The 19,394-nt window shown below is 42.5% G+C and overlaps 1 protein-coding gene across 4 annotated transcripts in view; it reads left to right on the top strand.

Annotated features, from left to right (window-relative positions):
• SYNE2 (spectrin repeat containing nuclear envelope protein 2) overlaps nt 1-19,394 on the top strand; it is a 175,665-nt gene that overhangs the window by 95,410 nt on the left and 60,861 nt on the right. For 3 of the 4 annotated variants that reach the window (XM_069018485.1, XM_069018487.1, XM_069018484.1), the window contains exons 63-80: nt 823-948; nt 3,293-3,487; nt 4,040-4,114; nt 5,160-5,279; nt 6,052-6,156; nt 7,762-7,974; nt 9,740-9,907; nt 10,845-10,964; nt 11,928-12,040; nt 12,675-12,816; nt 13,675-13,806; nt 14,372-14,524; nt 14,776-14,985; nt 16,168-16,269; nt 17,329-17,448; nt 17,601-17,801; nt 18,486-18,659; nt 19,236-19,364. In XM_069018485.1, coding sequence (XP_068874586.1) covers nt 823-948; nt 3,293-3,487; nt 4,040-4,114; nt 5,160-5,279; nt 6,052-6,156; nt 7,762-7,974; nt 9,740-9,907; nt 10,845-10,964; nt 11,928-12,040; nt 12,675-12,816; nt 13,675-13,806; nt 14,372-14,524; nt 14,776-14,985; nt 16,168-16,269; nt 17,329-17,448; nt 17,601-17,801; nt 18,486-18,659; nt 19,236-19,364 — 2,598 coding nt within the window. The remainder of the gene's footprint in view (nt 1-822; nt 949-3,292; nt 3,488-4,039; nt 4,115-5,159; nt 5,280-6,051; nt 6,157-7,761; nt 7,975-9,739; nt 9,908-10,844; nt 10,965-11,927; nt 12,041-12,674; nt 12,817-13,674; nt 13,807-14,371; nt 14,525-14,775; nt 14,986-16,167; nt 16,270-17,328; nt 17,449-17,600; nt 17,802-18,485; nt 18,660-19,235; nt 19,365-19,394) is intronic. The other variant, XM_069018486.1, reaches the window with a different exon arrangement.

The raw sequence follows: 19,394 nt of genomic DNA, 5'->3' as shown, positions 1-19,394 counted from the left end.
GTTCTCAGCCTCTGGGTCCAAAGACACAGCACCACCAAATGCTGTGCATATTCAATATTCTGACTTGTAGATGTGACAATTTCTTAGTGATCTGAGACATTATGACAGGCTATGACTGACAAATATGAGTTTGTGGGGAGATTGCCCGTTTCTGCATGAACAGTAAAGCCTGGGGGGGGTGGTGATGAGATTTTGCTGTCACTGTCAAGTGAAAGTGAATTTGGATGTTTATAAAATATAATTATGTTTTGCTATAAGCCATGTAAGCAGAAGAAGTTCACATGGTGGGAATGCTTATCATTTTTGTTGGAAGTATTCAAATTGTCATTGTGGTTTGGTTATCCTCTGAGCTGCAGTGTTTGCCTGGTGTACAGCACAGCTCATTTTTGGTCAGTGTAGAACTAGCTGGCAGTAAAGCCTTGAGCACTAGTAAAAACCAGTTAGGCTTCCTTACTTGATATCAAATCCTGTAATTTCTCTCTTTTTCAGAACCTTTTCTAAATTGTAATGAATGTGATGAAATCTGCTCCATTTCAACTTGATAGCCAAATTCACTGTTCCACTCTGGAGCTCCTAGACAGAATACTCCACCAGACTTCAACTTGTGGATAGAGCAGCTTGTTTGTCTTTAGCAAGTGAATAATAAACTTAGTGAGGGATGGGGTTGTGCAAAGTTAGCAGAACAAACACAGTTTCTCTTACACATAACTACAGATACAAAGGAGGCTTTAGTACTCTTCAGTTCAACTTTGTTCCCTTACTGACTTGTTTGTTTCTGTACTCCTTATTTCACAATTATTTATGGAGACTGCTAATTCACAGGAAACTGTAAAGAAAACAGAAGAATGTGAGCAAGAAATTGAAAAGTTGAAACAACTCCTAAAGAACCATTTGGTTGAAATATCACATGAAGATCAACCACAGGCTCAGAAGACTCCTTGTCCAGAGGTGGGTTTCATTCTTTTCTCTCTCATGTGTGTTACTTGCCCTGACAAACACTAATCATGGTGATGCAGAGCACTGAGAAATAGTGGTGTGCTTCCCTTCCCCACCACAGTCAACAGGCAATTGAATGCCATAGTGTGACCGTGCAATTAATCACAATTAATACTACTCTGCAAGTTGGGTATATCTTTCATTATGTACTCCTTACTGATTTTGATGTGTCATTTGTGCCTATATCAAGCTGTAAGAAAAATTGAGGGCTGTTTTCATGACAGCTGATTTGGTGAAACAATAAGCAGCACTGAGAGCTTACCTGTGCTCAGCATCCTGCTAATTTCCCTGAGGTGACAGCTTGGGATAGTGCCTAAGGACAGAACTGAGTCCCTTTCTGATGGCTGGTCGTGCTATGGTACTTTAGAGGATTCTGGTTGGGGTTAGATTCATTAGACCCCCTTCCTTGTCCTCACTGCCACACTGTGTTTTCATCAACTCATAAGCATGTGTTGCTTTTCTCTCTGCAGTCAGATGCTTTCTGTAATGGATGAATTGATTTTTTTAATGCAAAATTAAGATGTGTTTTAAGCTCTGCAGAAGTCAGGAAATTACTAATTAAATGTAATAACTATTTATGAAGTGCCTCTGCAATGCTCAGTTTTTTCCAGTCAGTCACAGTAAAGTTAATACACTTACACTGTACTTGCCTAATAGCTATAATCACTCAGTAGGCTCCTAAGTACATAGCTGCTCTGCTGTCAGCTGGTTGGATGTTGGAAGCTTCATGTAGTACTCAGCATGACTCATTTCCTGATTCTTCCTTGTTTTTGTCTCTGAGTGTAGGATTTTATGTTTAATAGTTCTTGTTTTAGCAGAAAACTTGGTAGTTACAGCATTGCATGAATAGAAGTGGGCAGTGGAATCTCCCGTCTTACTGAGGGATGTCAGAAAAAGAAGTGATTTTAAGAAAGGTTCGGTTTCTGAGGAAGCTATGGCTAATTAAGTTTGCAACAGAGTAGCTGCTAAATCTATGCTGGCAAGTCTCCTGCAGTGAAATAAATAGATATACTGTTCCTAGTGGACATTGATAAGAACATGCCAAATTGTCATGAATGTCTGTTTCTTCATTTCAATGATGTTTTCTTGCCTCTACCTTTGGATGATTTTATCTTGTGGTTTTGAGGGTACAAAAGGAAGAAAGCATCGTCAGAGTGGAGTTCCCATGTCCTTTGAAAATTTGCTGGAGTTCCTGCCTCCACCTCCCCTGTCAGGCTGCCACCCTAGAGCTGTTAGCAGAAGCTGTAGTGGAGACAGAACCAGCAGGATTGCTGCTTTCATCTGCCACAGATTATTACTTGCATAACATCCCTAATGACAGAGCATGATGTGGAGCCAGTGCTGTTCTCACTTCAAGCCTGGCATCAAAGCTTGCTGTGACCAACTGAGCCCAGTGTGCAAAGGGATATTTAGGCAGGTTTCAGTCTTCTGAGCAAGTAGCAGTGCTTCAAAGGGCTTTAGCACTTTCAGTAATGAAGGGAATAGGGCAATTCATTCCATGCCTTGTCTTACTCTGTTATTTGCTGGGATTTCTTGGTTCACCTGGAGGCTGGGTGGTAAGAAAAGCCCTGGGAGAAAACTCTAAGGGTAGAACACTGGCTGGAGCAATAGTCATGGCTGGGAAGGAGACCAAGACAGATGTATTTCCCCCTTTGTTACTGCAGTTACTTGGGTTATTGTTTGGTCTCTGTGGAACATTAAACATTTTCCTTGAGCTTTGTTGGGGTCCATTTCTCCCAGTATCACATTCAAAGACATGGGATAATTTTAGCCCTAACTACATCCCTAACACCCATCAAATGGTTTGTTTCTTTTAGGCCAGCTCAGCAAAGACTGAGCCCTGAGCTTACCCTCATTTGCTGTCTTTGCCCTCCTCAGGGATTTCCCAAGTGTTGAATGTCAGGCTTCCAGGGAAGGTAGTTGGAGGTAACATCACCTGCTCTGACACACATAGTAATGCAACCCATCTGCATTCCCTTTGTCCTGGAGGAAACTGGTATTCTCATGGATATGCAGGACCTAGTTAGAATTAGTTCCAGCCTGCCACATTTCCTTCCACACTACCAGCTTCTGCATGACAAGTGGCAGCTGCTGTCGTGCACTGAATCTGTTGCTGTTGGTTTGCATGTACCTGGACATCTCCTGCAGTGACAATGGGGAACTGTCCCAAAGCCCAGAAAAAGGAAAAAGGGGAAATGGCCCCAGTACCAGTAAGAGGCATCACTGGTGTCATCTGTTACGTTGCTGTTTGGTTAAGTAAGAAAAACGGATGCTTACAGATGTTGTTGCTCCTTAGGGAGAAATGGAAGCTGTAAAAGAAGAAATCATAAAGCTGTGCCAAAGAAAGGAAGATTTCCTTACCGGGATGAAGAATTCCATGTCTGAGCTTCACCAGCGCCTACAGCAAGAAGTGCCTGAAGCAGCAGATGAACCTCCAGCCCCTGTATTAGCACAGAGTGACCTGATTGGGACTGATGTTTCTGGTCAGCAGGTAAGTGATCACTCACCTGAGGGCCAAAGAAGGGAGGTAAATAACCCTTCTTGCTCCTGGAGGAGTGGCATGTGAGAGAGGAGCACCCCTGCCCGTGTGAATCAATACTGTCTCTCCTCCCCTTTGTGTTCAGAAGGACTGAGTGTGATGCATGTCTAGGAGAAGGCAGGAGTGGTGTACCTCTGGCTATTTTTTAGCCTTTTTCACTTTAAACATGAGGTTTGCATCAATCAACAGCAAAGTGCTCCATGGATAGTTTTGTTGATAATCAGTTGTTCTGGGATTTTCAGTGAATTATTTTCATGGGGCAAAATGAAATTTGTCCCTTTTATAGCTGTGCTGTTGAAACCTAACAGCATCAAGTCCCAATTTTCAGAGGTGCTTAGAACCTGCAGCTTTCAGTGACACTAATGTAGGTTGCCAGATGTTTAGTGCTTCTCCAAAAGTGGATCCCAAGTGGTAAATTTGTTTTGGTTTACAGGCAGAAGTGAAGAGGCTTTTACCATTCTTGTCATGATTAATGGGGTTGTCTCTCTGTGTGTATTTTTGTAGCTGAAAAAAAGAGGAGTGGTATCTCTTCTACCTTCCTTGGATGAAGAATCAGAAGACTGTTCTTTACACAGTAAGGTGAGTCCAGTGTGTTTTACATATATATACAGCTGTGTATGTAAGACAGAAGATTTTTGTAAAGGAGAAATTATGAAAAATGTGAAAATCTGAAATATTTCAACTCAAAATATCTGTTATCACTGCAGGATACAAAGGAATTGCACTCAAGCCAGTGTGCCAGTATTCCAGTGCCAGTATTACACAGTACCTTGTTCAGTGAGGTGTGATCCTGCTTTTGGTGGGATTGCTTTTTTAGTAATATCCCCTTTATGGAAGTGTTAGTGGCAAAATACAGGCTTAAATGCCAATGTTTATATGTGGAGGTGGGTTTCAGAAAGAATTAGTCTCTGAAATGCCAAAACATAAAAAGCAACAACAAAATTTATTTGTATGTTTGACCTTAAGAAAAAACAGGTGTGGTTAGACTATTGGGAGTGAAGTTAAGGTAGAGGGGATTTCTGGGAGATTGGGGGAAACTACAGGAAACTGGGCTCTGAATCTGGAGATCCTAAATGCCCAAGTGAACTGCAGAGGAGCAAAGCAGGGAATAAAGATTCATGATGAAGTTAATTGCTTTTGGAAAAAAAAAAACTCCATGGCAAGATAGTGCCAAGAAGTCCAAACAGCTTGGAGAAGTGGTGCCTCACTACTGATCCAAGCACTTCAGTTTCAAGGTTTCTCACTCTACATCTTCACTGGCACAATTTTTCTTTACATGCAAGACTTTTTAGGGGACAGGACAGGAGAAAGCTAGTGTCTTGTTGCTGGTTTGGTGGTTGTTGGTCTGTTTGGGTTTTTTTCAGGTTTTTTTTTAATACTGTAAAAAATGAGAATATTCTGTGACCTCTAGAGAAAACTATCAGTGTCATCCAGCTGCCATTCATCTTGCAGCAGAGCTACAGAGCAAGAAGAGAGATGGGATTTGGGAAGCACAGATAAAGATAGATAAGGCAGAAATAGAGCAAAGTGTTATTAAGATGTTTGCAGTGCTTTACACGGCCTGAAGGAATATATCTGAGCTTCCTGTTCACAAGCTAAAGCTGAGCTGTTACTGCTTTCAAAGGGAAGTACAGCCACAGAGAAAGATGCAAGCTTTTGGCCTTCAGAAAGAGATGATGAAAGGCACAAGGAAGACAGTGCAACCTCCTGGTCTTCTGGTACCTTGTCAGATGGCATTGTTCAGGTAATGCACTCAGGTATATCTCCGTGGGGATGGGAAACTCGTCTTTGTGGAAAAGATCTGCATAAGTCCTAAGTGTTGCTGAAGCCTGCAGTGCAAGAGAACTGCAGAAATGCAGGACAAGGTAGCCTTATTCATATCTTCCATCTCACACTAAATCTTCCTGTGTAGAATCTCTTTTTCTGTTGCATCTATTGGTTGGACTCAGTAACCTTAAGGGTCTTCTGCAATCAAAATGATTCAATGACTAATTCCTTTTAGCTGTACAAAGCCCTCAAAGGTAGAAATGCACATTTAGTAGCAGCAACTTGTTTCACTAAATCCTGGAAAGGCTCTAAAGTATAGGGGGTGATTTGTGGAAGAGGTTCTCTTTGTACATGAGAAAATCAGCATCTAGGATACCCAATCAGCTACAGTTTTGTTACCATTCTGCTCTGTTCCTCATGGTGCCTCAGTAATGTTGTGATAGCTGCAATTGTTAGTTTCTGTACATCAGTGCTACAGGCATAACAAAACTGCTCTCTGTGAATACTCTTGGGCCAGGACCACAGTAGGTTGAGTGGCTGCTGATCTTTGAGGCTTCTCTACCACAACAAGGCAATGGAACATAGAATCAGAGAGTCATTTAGGTTGGAAAAGAGCTTAAGATTGAGTCAGCCATAAACCTGACACTGCCAGGACCACCACCAAACCACATCCCAAAGTGCCACATCTCCACTACTGCACATCTGTATGGAAGACACAAGTATTTCCACTGTTGCCTCTGTCTCTCCAGGATGAGGAAGCAATACCTGAATCACCCAGTAAACATGGTGAAGAAACATCTCTGCAAGCTTTGGAGGGCACTGAAGGTCCTGAAGCTGATGGCAGTCTGGCTATGGTGAGTTTGAAGGCCTGAACAAGGGGACATCCTGAGTGAGTTGTGGGACCTACCTCGTGGGCAGAGGCCCTGTTCCACTGTGGTTTTGCTACTGGAGTTTGCTGCAGTATGATATGGTAGAATACCTGCAGTCCTTTGTGGCCTCCTCATATTGCTGCTCTGGGTGATGATAAATTTTGACTTTTCTCCTTGAAAGGGCAGTTTTCTAGGGAACAAAATGGAGAATTTCCAGGAGGGAAGCTGCTGGCTTGTCATTCATCCAGGCATGAATGGAGGGGTTTGAGTGATGTAAACATACATCAGCCATGGAATTTTTAAATGGCAGTTACAGGAGGAATTAAGGAGCTTGGCATGTGTTGTTGCTTTGCATGTGGAAGACATGCAAAGGCTAAGATAAGAGTAGGCAGTAGCCTATAGGTTATAAACAAAAGAGTGTAGGGAAACATGAGTGCTCCAGGAACGCCAGGAGCAGCAGTCTGGTGGCAGAGCAGCTCCAGCTCTTAGGATCACAGAGTCCTGGAATTGTTAAGGTTGGAAGAGACCTCTAAGATCATAGAGTCCAACTATTAACCCAGCACCACCGTTCAGCACTAAAGCACATCTCTAAGTGCCACATTACACATTTTTTTGAACATTTCCAGAAATGATGATTCAACCACTTCCTAGGCAGCCTGTTCCAATGCCTGACAACCCTTTTGGTGAAGAAATTTTTTCCAATATCCTGTGGCAGGGGGATTGGAACTAGATGACCATTAAAGGCTCCTTCCTAGCCAAACTATTCTATCATTCTTTGATGACATTGATAGCTGGAACAATGCATTTTGGCTCTCTTTTTTTATGCCAAATCTCATTTTAATATGAAGGTTGTGCACTAGTACTGGCCATCTCAGGTGCCTGTGTGCTCTGGAGCCATGGGAGCATTCAGGTAGTTCTGCTCTTGTGGTGTTGTGCTTGATTTACTTACTAAGTGCCAGTGTTTGCATGTGTGGAGGCATATACAGACCTGTGCAACCTTCCAAGTCACTGCTCATTATCTGCAAGTACTTTGGACTTCTTGTTATGGATGTGTGCAGTGTAATATTGCTTCTTCAAGAAGAATTGCACAAGATGTCCTTAAAAATACACCATTTTTTAAATTATGTGACCTAGAGCCCAAATAAAGCATGTTCAAGTGTTGGAAGTGAACACATGCAAGTAGCTTGTAAGCATTGTCCAACAGCTTGTTTTGCAGCTTCCAACTGCATTGCTTTTACGTGTAACGCCCACAGAAAAACATCTCTCCTCAGGGGAGAACAGGTTAATGTTGAGTCATCCACCTCCTGTGCACTCAGGTATAGCTGCCCTGCTCAGGTAGATCCCTGCAGATGCAAATGGCTGCCTGGAAACCTGCTACACCAGATCTCGGATCGCCTGCCTGCTGAGTTTCCCTTTCTTTCCTTTTTTCCTCCTTGGTTTGTTTCTCTCCCCAAGTCTGGGAGCGTGGCGACAGAGTTGTTTCAGGGCTCTGTGAGTGTGAAAGTTAATCATCTCTCACTGGTAAGAGGAGGGGAGGGAAATTACAAAACCAGGTCGCTCACCACGGTGCTTTGATGTGCTTTGCTTCAGAGCCACCAGCCGCCTCCAGTCCCCAACGCCGCCCTGGGCTCGCAGACAGCGCTGGATGGCGGGAGGCCTGAGCCAGAATCCGTCCTCCTGGTGTGCCAGGCCCAGGTGGCCGAGCTGGAACAATGGCTAGACAAAACTAAAATGTCCCTGAGGTCAGACCCTCAGACCCCCCAGAGGCAGCAGATGGTGGAGCCGCAGCTTGCTGATTGCCAGGTAAGGTGGTGACATTGCTGCTGCCGTGCCAGCCAGCCCCCTTCCCTGGGGGTGTGTCTGCAGAACAGCTCTGCCTGCTGCCTCTCTCCTGCTTCAGCAACTCCCTCCCTCTGTGCACAGAACAGGTAACTGCTTGGCTTCCGCTTCAGGTGCAGCTCTGCCAGGGCTTGGTTACTCTAAAGCCTGGTTTTAGAGTTGGGATCTGTATGGATCATGGGGATTGAGGTAGAATTCTGGAGTATATGTAAAGCTTTGGTTTGATTTGGATTATTTTCAAAACCACGGCTCAGTATAGTTTGAATCCTCTATTAAAATGCAATTTTTCATTGGTCTTGATCATGATAAATCAGCTAGAAACAAAAGAGTATTTCTTTTTCTTTTGACATTTTTCACTTTCTGCTTGTCAGAATGATTTAAAAGGCTGGTCTAAGAAAGCTTCCATGCTGCTAAGTTTTACTTTTGTAGTTTTTGCTATAAGGTAGGAAGATAGCAATGAGCAGTGGTGATATTTGGACTTACTGCTGTGCACCTCTTGCCCCCCTGGCAGCAGAACAAAAGGAGTGGGTGGTACCTGTTGGTGAGAATGGGAGGAGGAAAACAGGACTGGCACCAGGGGCTGGGTGGGAGGGAACCCTGGCATGCAGCATGTGCAAATTAAAACAGAGTGTTCAGGCGTGCCACTCTGAGGCTCCCCGTGATGCCAGTCTGGTGTGCCAGTTTGCTTCAAGCACTGAGCCTACCTACAGCAACAAATTTCACTCACAATACCAAAATGTCGCCACTTCAAATTACTGAGGGACATTACCAGCTGTTTTGTTGTTGTTTGGGGTGGTTGTTTTTAACTGGAGTGCCTCTAGGCTTAGGCTGTGATTCAGCCAAGTGCTCAGGTGCTGAGCTCTGTGGGAATTAGGATCCTGAATGCACCTAAGTAGCTGGCTGTGTCTGGATCCCGTTCAGGGTTTCTGTCAGCATAGGCTTCACCAGGGCAGTTCCAGCTGGTGTAAACAAGCAGGATTCAGGCAGCTGTAAGCACTGCTGAATTCCTGTTGGCATCAATCAATCTGGATCAATGTTAAGACATGAACTTGGGCAGGGGAAGAGGGTTCTCTAACCTAGTCACGATCTACACAGAAAAATACACACAGAATGGAAGAGAAACAGTCTCTATAAATGGGCATGTGACGTAAAGCAATTACTTCATTGCAGTTGATTACTTTGCAGTTGAGTCATGGTACCTTTCTCCATGCTCACCCTAAAAACATGAGTTTAAAGTATGCAGGGATACACTTTGATTCACAGCAGCTTGGATCAAAAATCAGATCCCAGCAGTTTACAATGGCCTGGCTGACACTTGGAAACATTCTGTGTCTTGGTAGTTCAGCATCATTCCTCCTAAAGACTGATGTGAGCAGTCTATGCATTGCCTCTTTCTCCCCCACTGAGGTGTGTTGTCTTCTTGGTTGCATTCAGATGGAGTTTATCATTTCTGCTCTCCTATTACTTGATACCTGAGTTAATATAACCTCATGCAGATGCTCTTGTTTGAAACCGTTTTAAGACTAACTCTGTATAAAATTCATTTAATTGTCCAGAATAAAAAGGGACTATATTGGAGAAAATCTAGGGGGATTGCAGCTATTTCTCTTTTTCCTTGCATGTTTCTGGTCATTTCAGACAGGGGAGGTGTGAGCATTGACTTCAGAATGTTATCAGAAAAGGAGTGTTGCACTTCTGAGAATGAGTAATTACCTGCTGTCTCTTCTAGGTGAGGTTATCAGAGATTGAACAAAAGGTCCTTTCTTTACTGGAAGATTGTGGAGATAGTGCAGACTACCAACAAAAGACAGAGGCTCTTTCCTTGAAGCTGAAGGAGGTGAAGCGCAATTTGGAAAATGTCCAGATGATGCTTCAAGACAAGTACAGTGAAGAGCAGGTAAAGCATATGAATGTTGTTCAAAGGGCAAGAGTTGAGAGTCCTGGTGCTTCAATGGTCTGTAGCTGCAGAACAGTTAGAGCTCACCACATGAAGCAAGGAAGGGAGAAAAGTCAGAGTTGCCATTATTCTACTTTACAGTGCTGTATAATTACTTGTAGTTTACAACAAGTAGTGGATTTTTAATGAGTCTCTGAACAGCATCTTTTCTGCTTTAAGTGCTCAGGGACCGAGGTCAGCATTTTGCTAAGACCACACTAAAAGGACTTAGGGTTTGGTTTGGTTTTCAACGCCTCTAAAAGGCCATGATGTTTGTGACACTATCACAGCAGAGAGGCCTTTTAGTAACTTTCTCTTTGAAGAATGCTTAAATGCAGTGATTCTGTCAGCTCTCCTGCACCACAGCTGCACAGTCTTTGCTGAGTTTCCCAGTGGGTGAGATGGTAACTCCTGGCTTCAGAGCTCATTCCCTCTCTGTTGTGCAAGGGATCAGAGAAGCCCACCTGATGTGTTTGTCTAAGAGCAGCCTCAGTTCCTCTGGCTTGTGTTGAAATATGTCTGTGAGCACAGACAGATTGAAAACCCAGGTGCGTGACCAAATTTATAAGCATAAATTGCACATCCCTGTAATTTGGTCAAACAAAAAGAGGGGAGGGTCAGTATCACCTAATCTGCTAGCAGGAAAAGCAAAGAAGGCAAAGTAACTACGGGGGAGACATGTGAGGACCTTGGCAGAAGGTTAGAATGTTAAAACTTTCAGTAAATTCAACTGGACAAAAACCTTTGCAAAAGTAGCAGTTGTGTTTCATGTGCTGCTGATTCTGTGTGTGGTAAGTCCAAGGCAGCTCTGCTTTTGCCCATTCCCCAAGCTGCACCTGTGGGGTTCTGCTCTGTTGTCAAGTCTGAAAGCCTTCCCACAACAGGTCTCTCTTGACAGGTTCCCAGCAGGGAGAGGATCGACCCAGAGCCCCTGGAGATCCTACACTCCGATGGTTTCAGCACACCCCAGCTCCCCCTTGCCCAACAGCCCTGGCACAATGGGCTTCAGCACCCACAGGTAATTAATTCTCCTGCCATCCAGGGGCCAGGCTGCTCCACATCCCCTGTGGGCTGGGGGGACACCTGTACTTACAACTGCTGCAGTTTTCCCTGTGGGATCGACTCTGTCAGGGGTAGGTTTCAGCTACCCATCTCCTCCAGGACTTGGGGAGTTTGTCAGGATGGAGAAAGGCCTCACCCCTAAAATCCCTTGTCCAAAAGTTCTAGTAATATTACAAAGCTAGGAGATTGGAGGGAGGTGGATGATGGCATCTGAATCATTGTGAAACAAGGCAAGAGTCCTGGTTTTAAAACACTGATGTATTATGAAATTTGTATCTATACATTGATACTGTTTTTGAAGATTAAGTCTGAAACTAAAGTTTCAAAGAACTTTCAAAGATAAGTTTCAAACTAAAGAACATATTCCCATGGGCTAACTCACTATGACTTCTAAGGTTGTTGTTAACACAATAAAAAGATACTGTAATGTTCTGTGCTCTGCAAGTTGCTTCTATTTTGCTAACTGTAAATTAACTTTTGTCTTTTTCACGCTACTGGAAAAGAGCTGGAGAAAATGATCCAGCTTGAGCTGCTAGAATTGCTCACTTTTCACTTGCCACTCTCCTTTGAAATCATGGAACTTGAACTCATATTTGAGCAAATCCCATTTTCCCTTGCCTTTTTCTTTGTGTAAGGATTGCAGTTAGTGGCATTTAAATTTCTAGATGTAATTTGTTTCTGATTGGGTTTTGCTTTTAAAACTTTAGCTCAGGTAGAAATATATTCCATAAAAATGCACGTTTGCAGAAAATGGTTTGTTCTGTAAAGTCACGTTTATACATAAACTGCATTTTATTCTGACAGATGTAGTCTTATTTTCTTTGCTAAATGATTTCACATAAAATGTGATTAGAAAAGCACAATCATCATTTCAGATTATTACAGTTCACATAATGTTCATGTTATTCTCTGTGCACAGGACCTGAAATTAAAAGCAGCTGAGCAGAAAAGCCTCATTGACTTTATTGAGTCGTGCGTGGAAAAAATGCAGCCACAGCTTGAGGACAGCATGACTCTGAAATCAGAATCCAGGTACAGAATAACAGAATCAGTTACCAGATTCAGTGGTGTAAAACTGCCTAGCCCTGCTGAAGCCTTGGTTCTGTTCTTTGGTTCTGTGTGCCTTTAGAAGAAAAATGGAAGAAGCTTGGGGATTTCTGCCATCAACAGTCCAGAGAAATGGGGGCTCATTTATGTGCAGCCTCTTTGATACTGGGCTGACTCCAGAGTTTAGGATCTCGCTATCAGGCAGGACTGACACCTGGCCTAAGCTAAATCAGGCCCATCTGGAGGCAAGTTGGGTATCTCTGTTCACAGCTATGGTGGTACAAATGCACAGACAAACCCAGCCAGTGTAAAAGCAGCAGCTTTGGAAAAGGGGACATTGGGCTCAGGCACCTTCCAGCATGGAACCAAGACTTCCTACAGGACTGTGTTCCCTGTGTTGTCATTTCAGAGATGGAGGCTGCCAGCAAGCTTCTGGCATATTTCATGAGAAGGGAAAAGTCCAAAAAAGTTTATCAAAGCTTGGATTAGTAATCATCCATACACTTGGTTTCACTCTGGTTTTGAGGCAGGAGCAAGAGAAACGAATTTTATGCAGGAAACCTAGTTTTACTTACTTTGCTTCAGTATTTGCTATTCTAACAATGTTTTCTCAATACAGCAGTGCAGATTCTGACTCAAAGAGCAAGCAGGCTGATGCCACCTTAGCTCCAAAGGATCAAATGGGTAATAAATGGCAATATTTACAACAGGAGCTGTCATCAAAGATGAAATCTCCTCTCTGCCAGCTTGTGGAACCTCAGGTTTGTTTAAGTTCCATAAAACACTCTGATAGTGCAGATAGCAATTAGTGTATCTTTCTGTGTCATAGTAGCATGGCTTTCTATCAGATAACTGAAATCTGTGCAAGGGTTCTCCAGAGGATATTGTTACTGCACAGTGTTTCCGTGATTTTCTTGTAACCTTACTTGAGGTAAATCATGTCTCTGAAGTAGTGACTACTAAGCTAGTGTGGGAGCACTTAGGTGAATCCCTGTGGTTAATATTCAGAGTAGATGTTATCTCCTAATTCTTTCAAGAGAGCTAAAGGAGTTATCCAGCAAGCTCCCAGCTCATTCCTGTGGATGTGGGTGAAGTCTCAGTTCCTGCAAGTGAGAACATTTTGGTCAAAGCAAATCTCTGGTTTAAATTTTTTTCTGCCACTCACCAGTGTGAATTCAGAGACATCAGAAGCGGAGTTTGGGCTGTGTGCATATTCTGGACTGCAGAATTTTACTGCTTGGACAAAACTGTAATTCCTATTATTAAGTTTTGTTCCTATTGAATCAGAATGATTAGATTTCCAGTTCTCTGAAATTGCTGCAATATGTGGAAGAATATCAGACCTGTAAAAGGATGACTGTCAGCTCTTCTTCAGGCAAGACTTACCCTACAGTGGGCAGTAGGGTTGCCTTAACACAAGCTACAGCTCTAGCCCATAAAAGCGGGCATCAGAGGCTCCTTTTTCAGTCAATCTCCCATCAGGGTATAGCCTGCCCAACTTCTGCCAGTAAAAAGGGAATGCTGCTATTAGTGCTTTGAATCTTCTAATGCTTTTGTTGCCCATAGCCTGTCTTCATTTGAGCTGTTCATCTAATTGCAATGTTTTTTCCAAATGTTAGATCACAACAAAGATGAATGTGCTGCCTCGAGGCACATTCTCAGGTGCAGGAACCCCAACTGTGGAAGAACTGAAAACTTACACTGTCCAGCTGGGAGACCTAAGCCAGGAAGCAAATGTGGTGCATGCACAGGTAAAAATGACATGTCCTAAGCCTTGCAAAAGACCCCAGGGATTCTAGACACAGGACACTGCTTGGACACTGGTAAAGAGCTAGTAATCATCATATTGCAAATGGCCTTCCTGTAGTGAACTTTTGTGTTGGGTATCAACTATAATGTAGAAATAGGCTGAGGATTTTGAGAAGAAACATTCCAAGTTTCCACTATAATACTTCTGCTACCTGAATCCAAAGGTTTGCTAGTGTGGGTAAAAATCCTCACACTATATAGATCAAGGAGCCTGTGACTGATTTCAGTTAATCTGCAGGATTGGAGCTGACAAGATGAACTTGTTGTGCTCATGCCTGAGATTAGAGACCTGTAAGAGCACAGCCACTGTCCAGTACATAAAGGGTCATTGTATCAGCACTGGCCTTGACAGCTCTGAATATTACATGCATGTATCCAAGTCTGTCCCTCAGTATTTCATTAATTCCATTTTAGTATTAGCTGAGCAAACCTCTAACCTTACATAATTGAATGAATCCTAGCCATGCTTTGGGTGAAAGTACTGAAAACCAGCTTGCATTTACCCAGGATAATGTGGCAGAGGAAGTCTCTTCCAATTTGGACAGAAAATTGTTTGAGTTGCTCCTGGCAATCAGCCGGTGTTTGAATAACATGGAGGAGATGCTGAACACCTCGGTGCTCTCCACCGAAGAGGCAGCTGTGCAGCAGGCTCTGTATGAGGTAACTGTCCTAAATCCTTCAGGGAAGGAAAAACCCCAGTGGGTTTCTGTTGCAGCAGAATATATATGGCCCGATATTCCCTCTGTTCTGCTGGTATTATTCAGGAATAACACCACCAGACTATTTTGTATTGCACAGATTTGGGCTTGTTGCTTTTAGCAATTGTCAACTCGAGTCCTGCTGTTTCTTAAAAGGGAAGAGTCCTTTCGCAGACCATTTTCACTCATGTTGTTTTTCTTTCAACCCTTTAGACTCTGTCTGTGGAGCTGCAAAAACTTCATGCTGATCTGAGTGATAAAAAGGATGATCTCCTGAAGTCCATCAGCTGTGCTGGTGGGAGCACAGATGTGTTCTGCGAGTGCTTTAACAACTTGCAGGCACGGCTGGAACAAACTCAAGCTGCCACTGCTTCAAGGAGCAGCTCCATGAAAGCTGGACTGGATCATAATAGCAATTACCTGGTACTCCACTGCCAAATTCACATCTTGTTTCACAGCATCTGTTAGACACGTCAGTGTTAATGCATTTGGGTTACAGATGAGCAACCTCCAATGGGCTTTATTATTTTTTCTTTTTTTTTTTTTTGGGCTACTTAAAAAGCTTGTCGTGGCCTCTCTCAGTTTTGCTGGTTACAGTGCTGTTTGCAGTGCTGACTGTCACAGAGGCCTGGATCACAGTAGGAAATTTGCATGCAGAAAGTATGGAAGTAACCTGGGTTCCCATGCAGGCTGAGCTGCAGGCTAAAGCAAATTTCTGTGTGTAGGGACTAGGCCAAGGAGGGTTTCATATATTCTTTCTGCTGCTGTGTCCTTAGGAGAGGCAGGCTTCCTCCCTTCTGGTGCCATGTCTGTCACTGGGCTACTTTTAGCAATCCATTGGGGGTTGATGTGACCCCACTGCATTTACTGTTCCTTTAGATCTTGTGCCACAGAAGCAGAAGCCATGGTTTCACAATTTTTCCTTCTTTTATTCTTTGTTGGAAAACAGATCATGAGAAACTTTTCTTTAGATTCTGGTGATGGGCTAAATCTACTAAGTACTGCTGGAAAATATTCAGATCAGGTGTTCAGTCTGAAGTAAGGACGGAAGAGTCTGGTCTTTGAAATACAATTTGCAATGTCCAGCAAAACTCCGGTGTGCTCATTATTTGCAAGTCATCTTGGCCCTTTACTGCTGAATAATAAAGCAGTTCCTTTGAAGAACACTGAGATGTTGTCTCCAAACAGCAGCAGAACAAGTCTTGCAATATTAACTTATGCAGAATCCATAAAATTCCATCAGTCACCAGTTAATGGGTTCATTTTCTCATTTTCAGAAGGAAAGAATTTGATTTCCTTACCAGTTTCACGGATTTTTACAGTCACAGAGGATAATTGTGACAGAATAATCTGCTTCTTATATACTACACAGACTCAGAATTTCCCTCTTCCAATTACTGCTCTAAGCCCATAATGTATACACTTCAATTTGGTGTTGGTTCTTTTTTTTTGTTTAAGAGGGAAAAAAAATGCATTTGCTAAAAGAGGTAATCTTTTTGTTGCATTTGCTTAAAGAGGTAATCACTTTGTTTGCTGTGTAATTTTGTCTGGTCATTACTATACTCCTGATATATGATACATTTCTGATGTTTGTTTCTTTTGCAGAATCAAACCAGGCTACTCTATGATCAGTTAACTGAGAAAAAAGCTGCTCTGCAACAATGCTTGAATGAACTACATGGACATAATATTTCTGAACAGCTTCAGGTAATCTTATTTGAAGGAAATGAGGGTTTTTACAGTATTAGCTATTATTTCCAGTTTTCTGCAATCTGTGAAGTTTTGTATTTTCTGAAGTTTGAGTCTAACTTAGGTTTTAAAAATGGGGGAAAGGAGAGAGTTCAGTATTTACTGTATTCACCACCACCCCTTTTCTTTTTTTTTTTACTACACCCCAGTCCATACTCAGACCTAATTGCAGACATTTCAGTGGTTGGAGTGGAGGAACTAGTCTCTCCACACCCTCCCGGAGCAAATACACCTCATACTATGGCAGGGAAGAAAAAGAGCTACACATGTTATACCTTTTCTTATGCCAAACTACCTTTTCTTTGTGGGAACAGGACTCTTGTATTTGTATTTTCTCATGCAGCATTTTATGAGCACTTTATCATATGGAATTTGACCAGTTAAGCTATTTTCTTTGACCTTTATTGGGATTAGCAGAAAATTAAAAATTAACAGACTGCATACCCTCCCCAGAATGGTCATTGGCCATTCACCTTCTTATTACCAAAGCGAGGAGGGTGTTGTGAAGCTTTTTTGGTACAGCAAGGCTCATAACCTTGCTTAGAGGCATAATTTTCTGCCAGACTGAGAGCTGTGTTCCCTGCTGAATGCCCTAGCAAGGACTGGGTGTATTCTGTCAGGTAACCACTCTTGGAAAAGGAATGCCAGAAGTACATAGCTTTCCTTCCTTCAGAGGGATCCTGTCTCGATCCCTGAGTATTTCTGATTCATAAGAAAAAGCTGTGTTTTCTGAGTCCATGATTCCTTTTATTGGCTGCTCTTGAATTAGTAAATGGAAAGGCATGTTGAATGTTGTCCTGAGATTCACAAGACATGAATTCCCTTCATGGCTGTGCTGTGTGAACACAGTAAGTTATGCCATGAACTGTTTTGTCCATTTAGTTTGTAAACTCATTGGATTTTCTGAAGTGCTAGCATGGGAGAGATCCAGGCACTGGATGCACTGCACTACCAGTGATAATGAAAAGTTTAATGGAATGGAACTCTTCCTAATGGCTTATTTTGTCCTTCATTCAGAAAATTGATGCCTGTGCTGTGGAGCTGCAAAACTTTGAACACCAAGTAGCAAAATTGAGAGGCCATGGAGAAAGATTCCAGTTACCTATCACCTTAATCCAGGAAGCTTATAAATTAGAGGTAAGAGCACAGTTTTGACTTACTCAGCAAGGTTTGATTCTTCTAAGCCATGCATTTTCAGCATCAAAAGGCTGATGGTTATTTTGTCTTCTCTGGGTTTGTGGGATTCATTTCTGTCCTTCATGAATCACTAAACTGTATTTGCCTTGTAGGATGTTCTGGATGACATGTGGGGGATCCTGAAAGCCAAGTATGTGGAGCTGAACTCCCCTTCCATCAGTGAAAGCCAGTATGAGGACTTGCTTCGTGGGTTTGCAGAGCTGGTAGCTGTTGGAAGAGAGAAGATGGCACAAGATCCAAAGCAACTAACAAAAAGCAGAGCAGCTCTGCAGTCTCACCTGAAAAATCACAAGGTATAAGTTGTTTATCACAGCACTGCTCAGGTCAGCATAGCCAGGTGCACTGTTTCCTGTGGCTGGTTTCTCTCCAGTGTAATGGAGGAGAGTGACTGGCTCATAGCAAAGGGGAGGGACTGGAGTATGTGCAGAAAACAAAGCCAAGTTTTTCAGTAGACCAAAATAGTACCAGTTTTGGTGATAAATTGCTACTTCTGCTTACCTCAGAATACATTGATGTGTAAGAAAAACACATCCTTCTTATAGATATCCCAAAGGATTATGGTGTCCTGCTTACTACTTAAGCTTTAGAGCTCCCTGGTGTCCCCTGGCACCCAGGTGAAACAAACTGGATAATGAATGTCTGGTGATAACTACCTCATGCTAAACTATGGATTTATTTATAGCTAGACTCTTTCTTCCATCATTTTCCTACAAAATCCATATAATGTCATACACGCTGAAGGTATAAATGTAGATCTTTCTCTTTCAAAATGAGAACATTGAATGCAACTGATTCTGACTAAATGTAAAATAATCAGTAACTGCCCATATTGGTGGGATGCAGAATTTGGGTAGAAGTCTCCTGACTGCAGCCCTGAGAGACTCTGAAACTGGCTTCTCAGTGAGTCTTCTCCATCTTCCCCTGCTGTGGGAGTGTGATCTCTCTTAAAGAGCAAGCTTTAACTTGTTTTTTTTTAGGACTTTTTCTGCAACCTCATGACACGCATGGCTTACATGGAAGCGTTTTCCAAGAGAGTGAGTCCTGCCATCCTGCAGAAGAGAGAGGAATTCTGGAGAGAGCTGGTGAATGAAGTCAAATTGCTGGAGCAGAAAGCCTGCCAGTATGGTATACACTTAGAGAGCCTGTTAAAGGTAATAAGTCAAAAGACACCCAAGAGTAAAAAAGCTGGAGGGAAGGAGAAAAGTTGCATCTAGGGCAGCTCTTGTCCCACCTGTGATTCTTTGGCTAGTAGTTGTCCTTTCCTGTTTCCACTGGACAGCAAGAGTCTATTTATTACTTACTCTATGTGTGTCAGTAAACCAACTTTCTTCTTGAAAATCTCTGAAAGTGGACATTTCAACACTTTAGGACTTCTTGCAGTAACTTTTAATGCCTGGACTGACAGAAGAGCCCTTTAAGGCAGAAAAATACCAGCACCACTTTAAAACTTAAAAAATTTAACAGATAATCTCAGAATATCCCTAGAGAACAAAAATTGAGCACACCACTTTAAAATAAGAATCCTTGAAGATATTGGAGAATGAATAATTAATTCATCTGTGGTAAAATCATATCTTACTTCAATATTTACATATTATTCACCTATTTTTGTGTTATGTTTCATTAAAGCAGAGCTGCTGATGCCAGAGAAGGCATTCAGGCCTGAGTCTGGTGTATTAAAATGCAGATGAATGCATGCTGTGTTAACAATTCAATGTATTTTTTAGGATTGGATGGTATTTGATGAGCAATGCCTAGTTTTCAATGAGTTAGAGGCACTTGCCTCTACGTTGCCTTCTGTCAATTTGGTTGAAGAAACTGAAGAAAGATTAATGGAAAGGATTGCACTCCTAGAGGTATTTATGTGTTTGTCACTGCTTTTCTTT

This window comes from Aphelocoma coerulescens, chromosome 5 (genome assembly GCF_041296385.1).
Source record: "Aphelocoma coerulescens isolate FSJ_1873_10779 chromosome 5, UR_Acoe_1.0, whole genome shotgun sequence".
Classification (NCBI taxonomy): domain Eukaryota; kingdom Metazoa; phylum Chordata; class Aves; order Passeriformes; family Corvidae; genus Aphelocoma; species Aphelocoma coerulescens.
The sequence above is the reverse complement of the archived record's forward strand: the minus strand, read 5'-3'. Positions and strand labels throughout refer to the sequence as shown.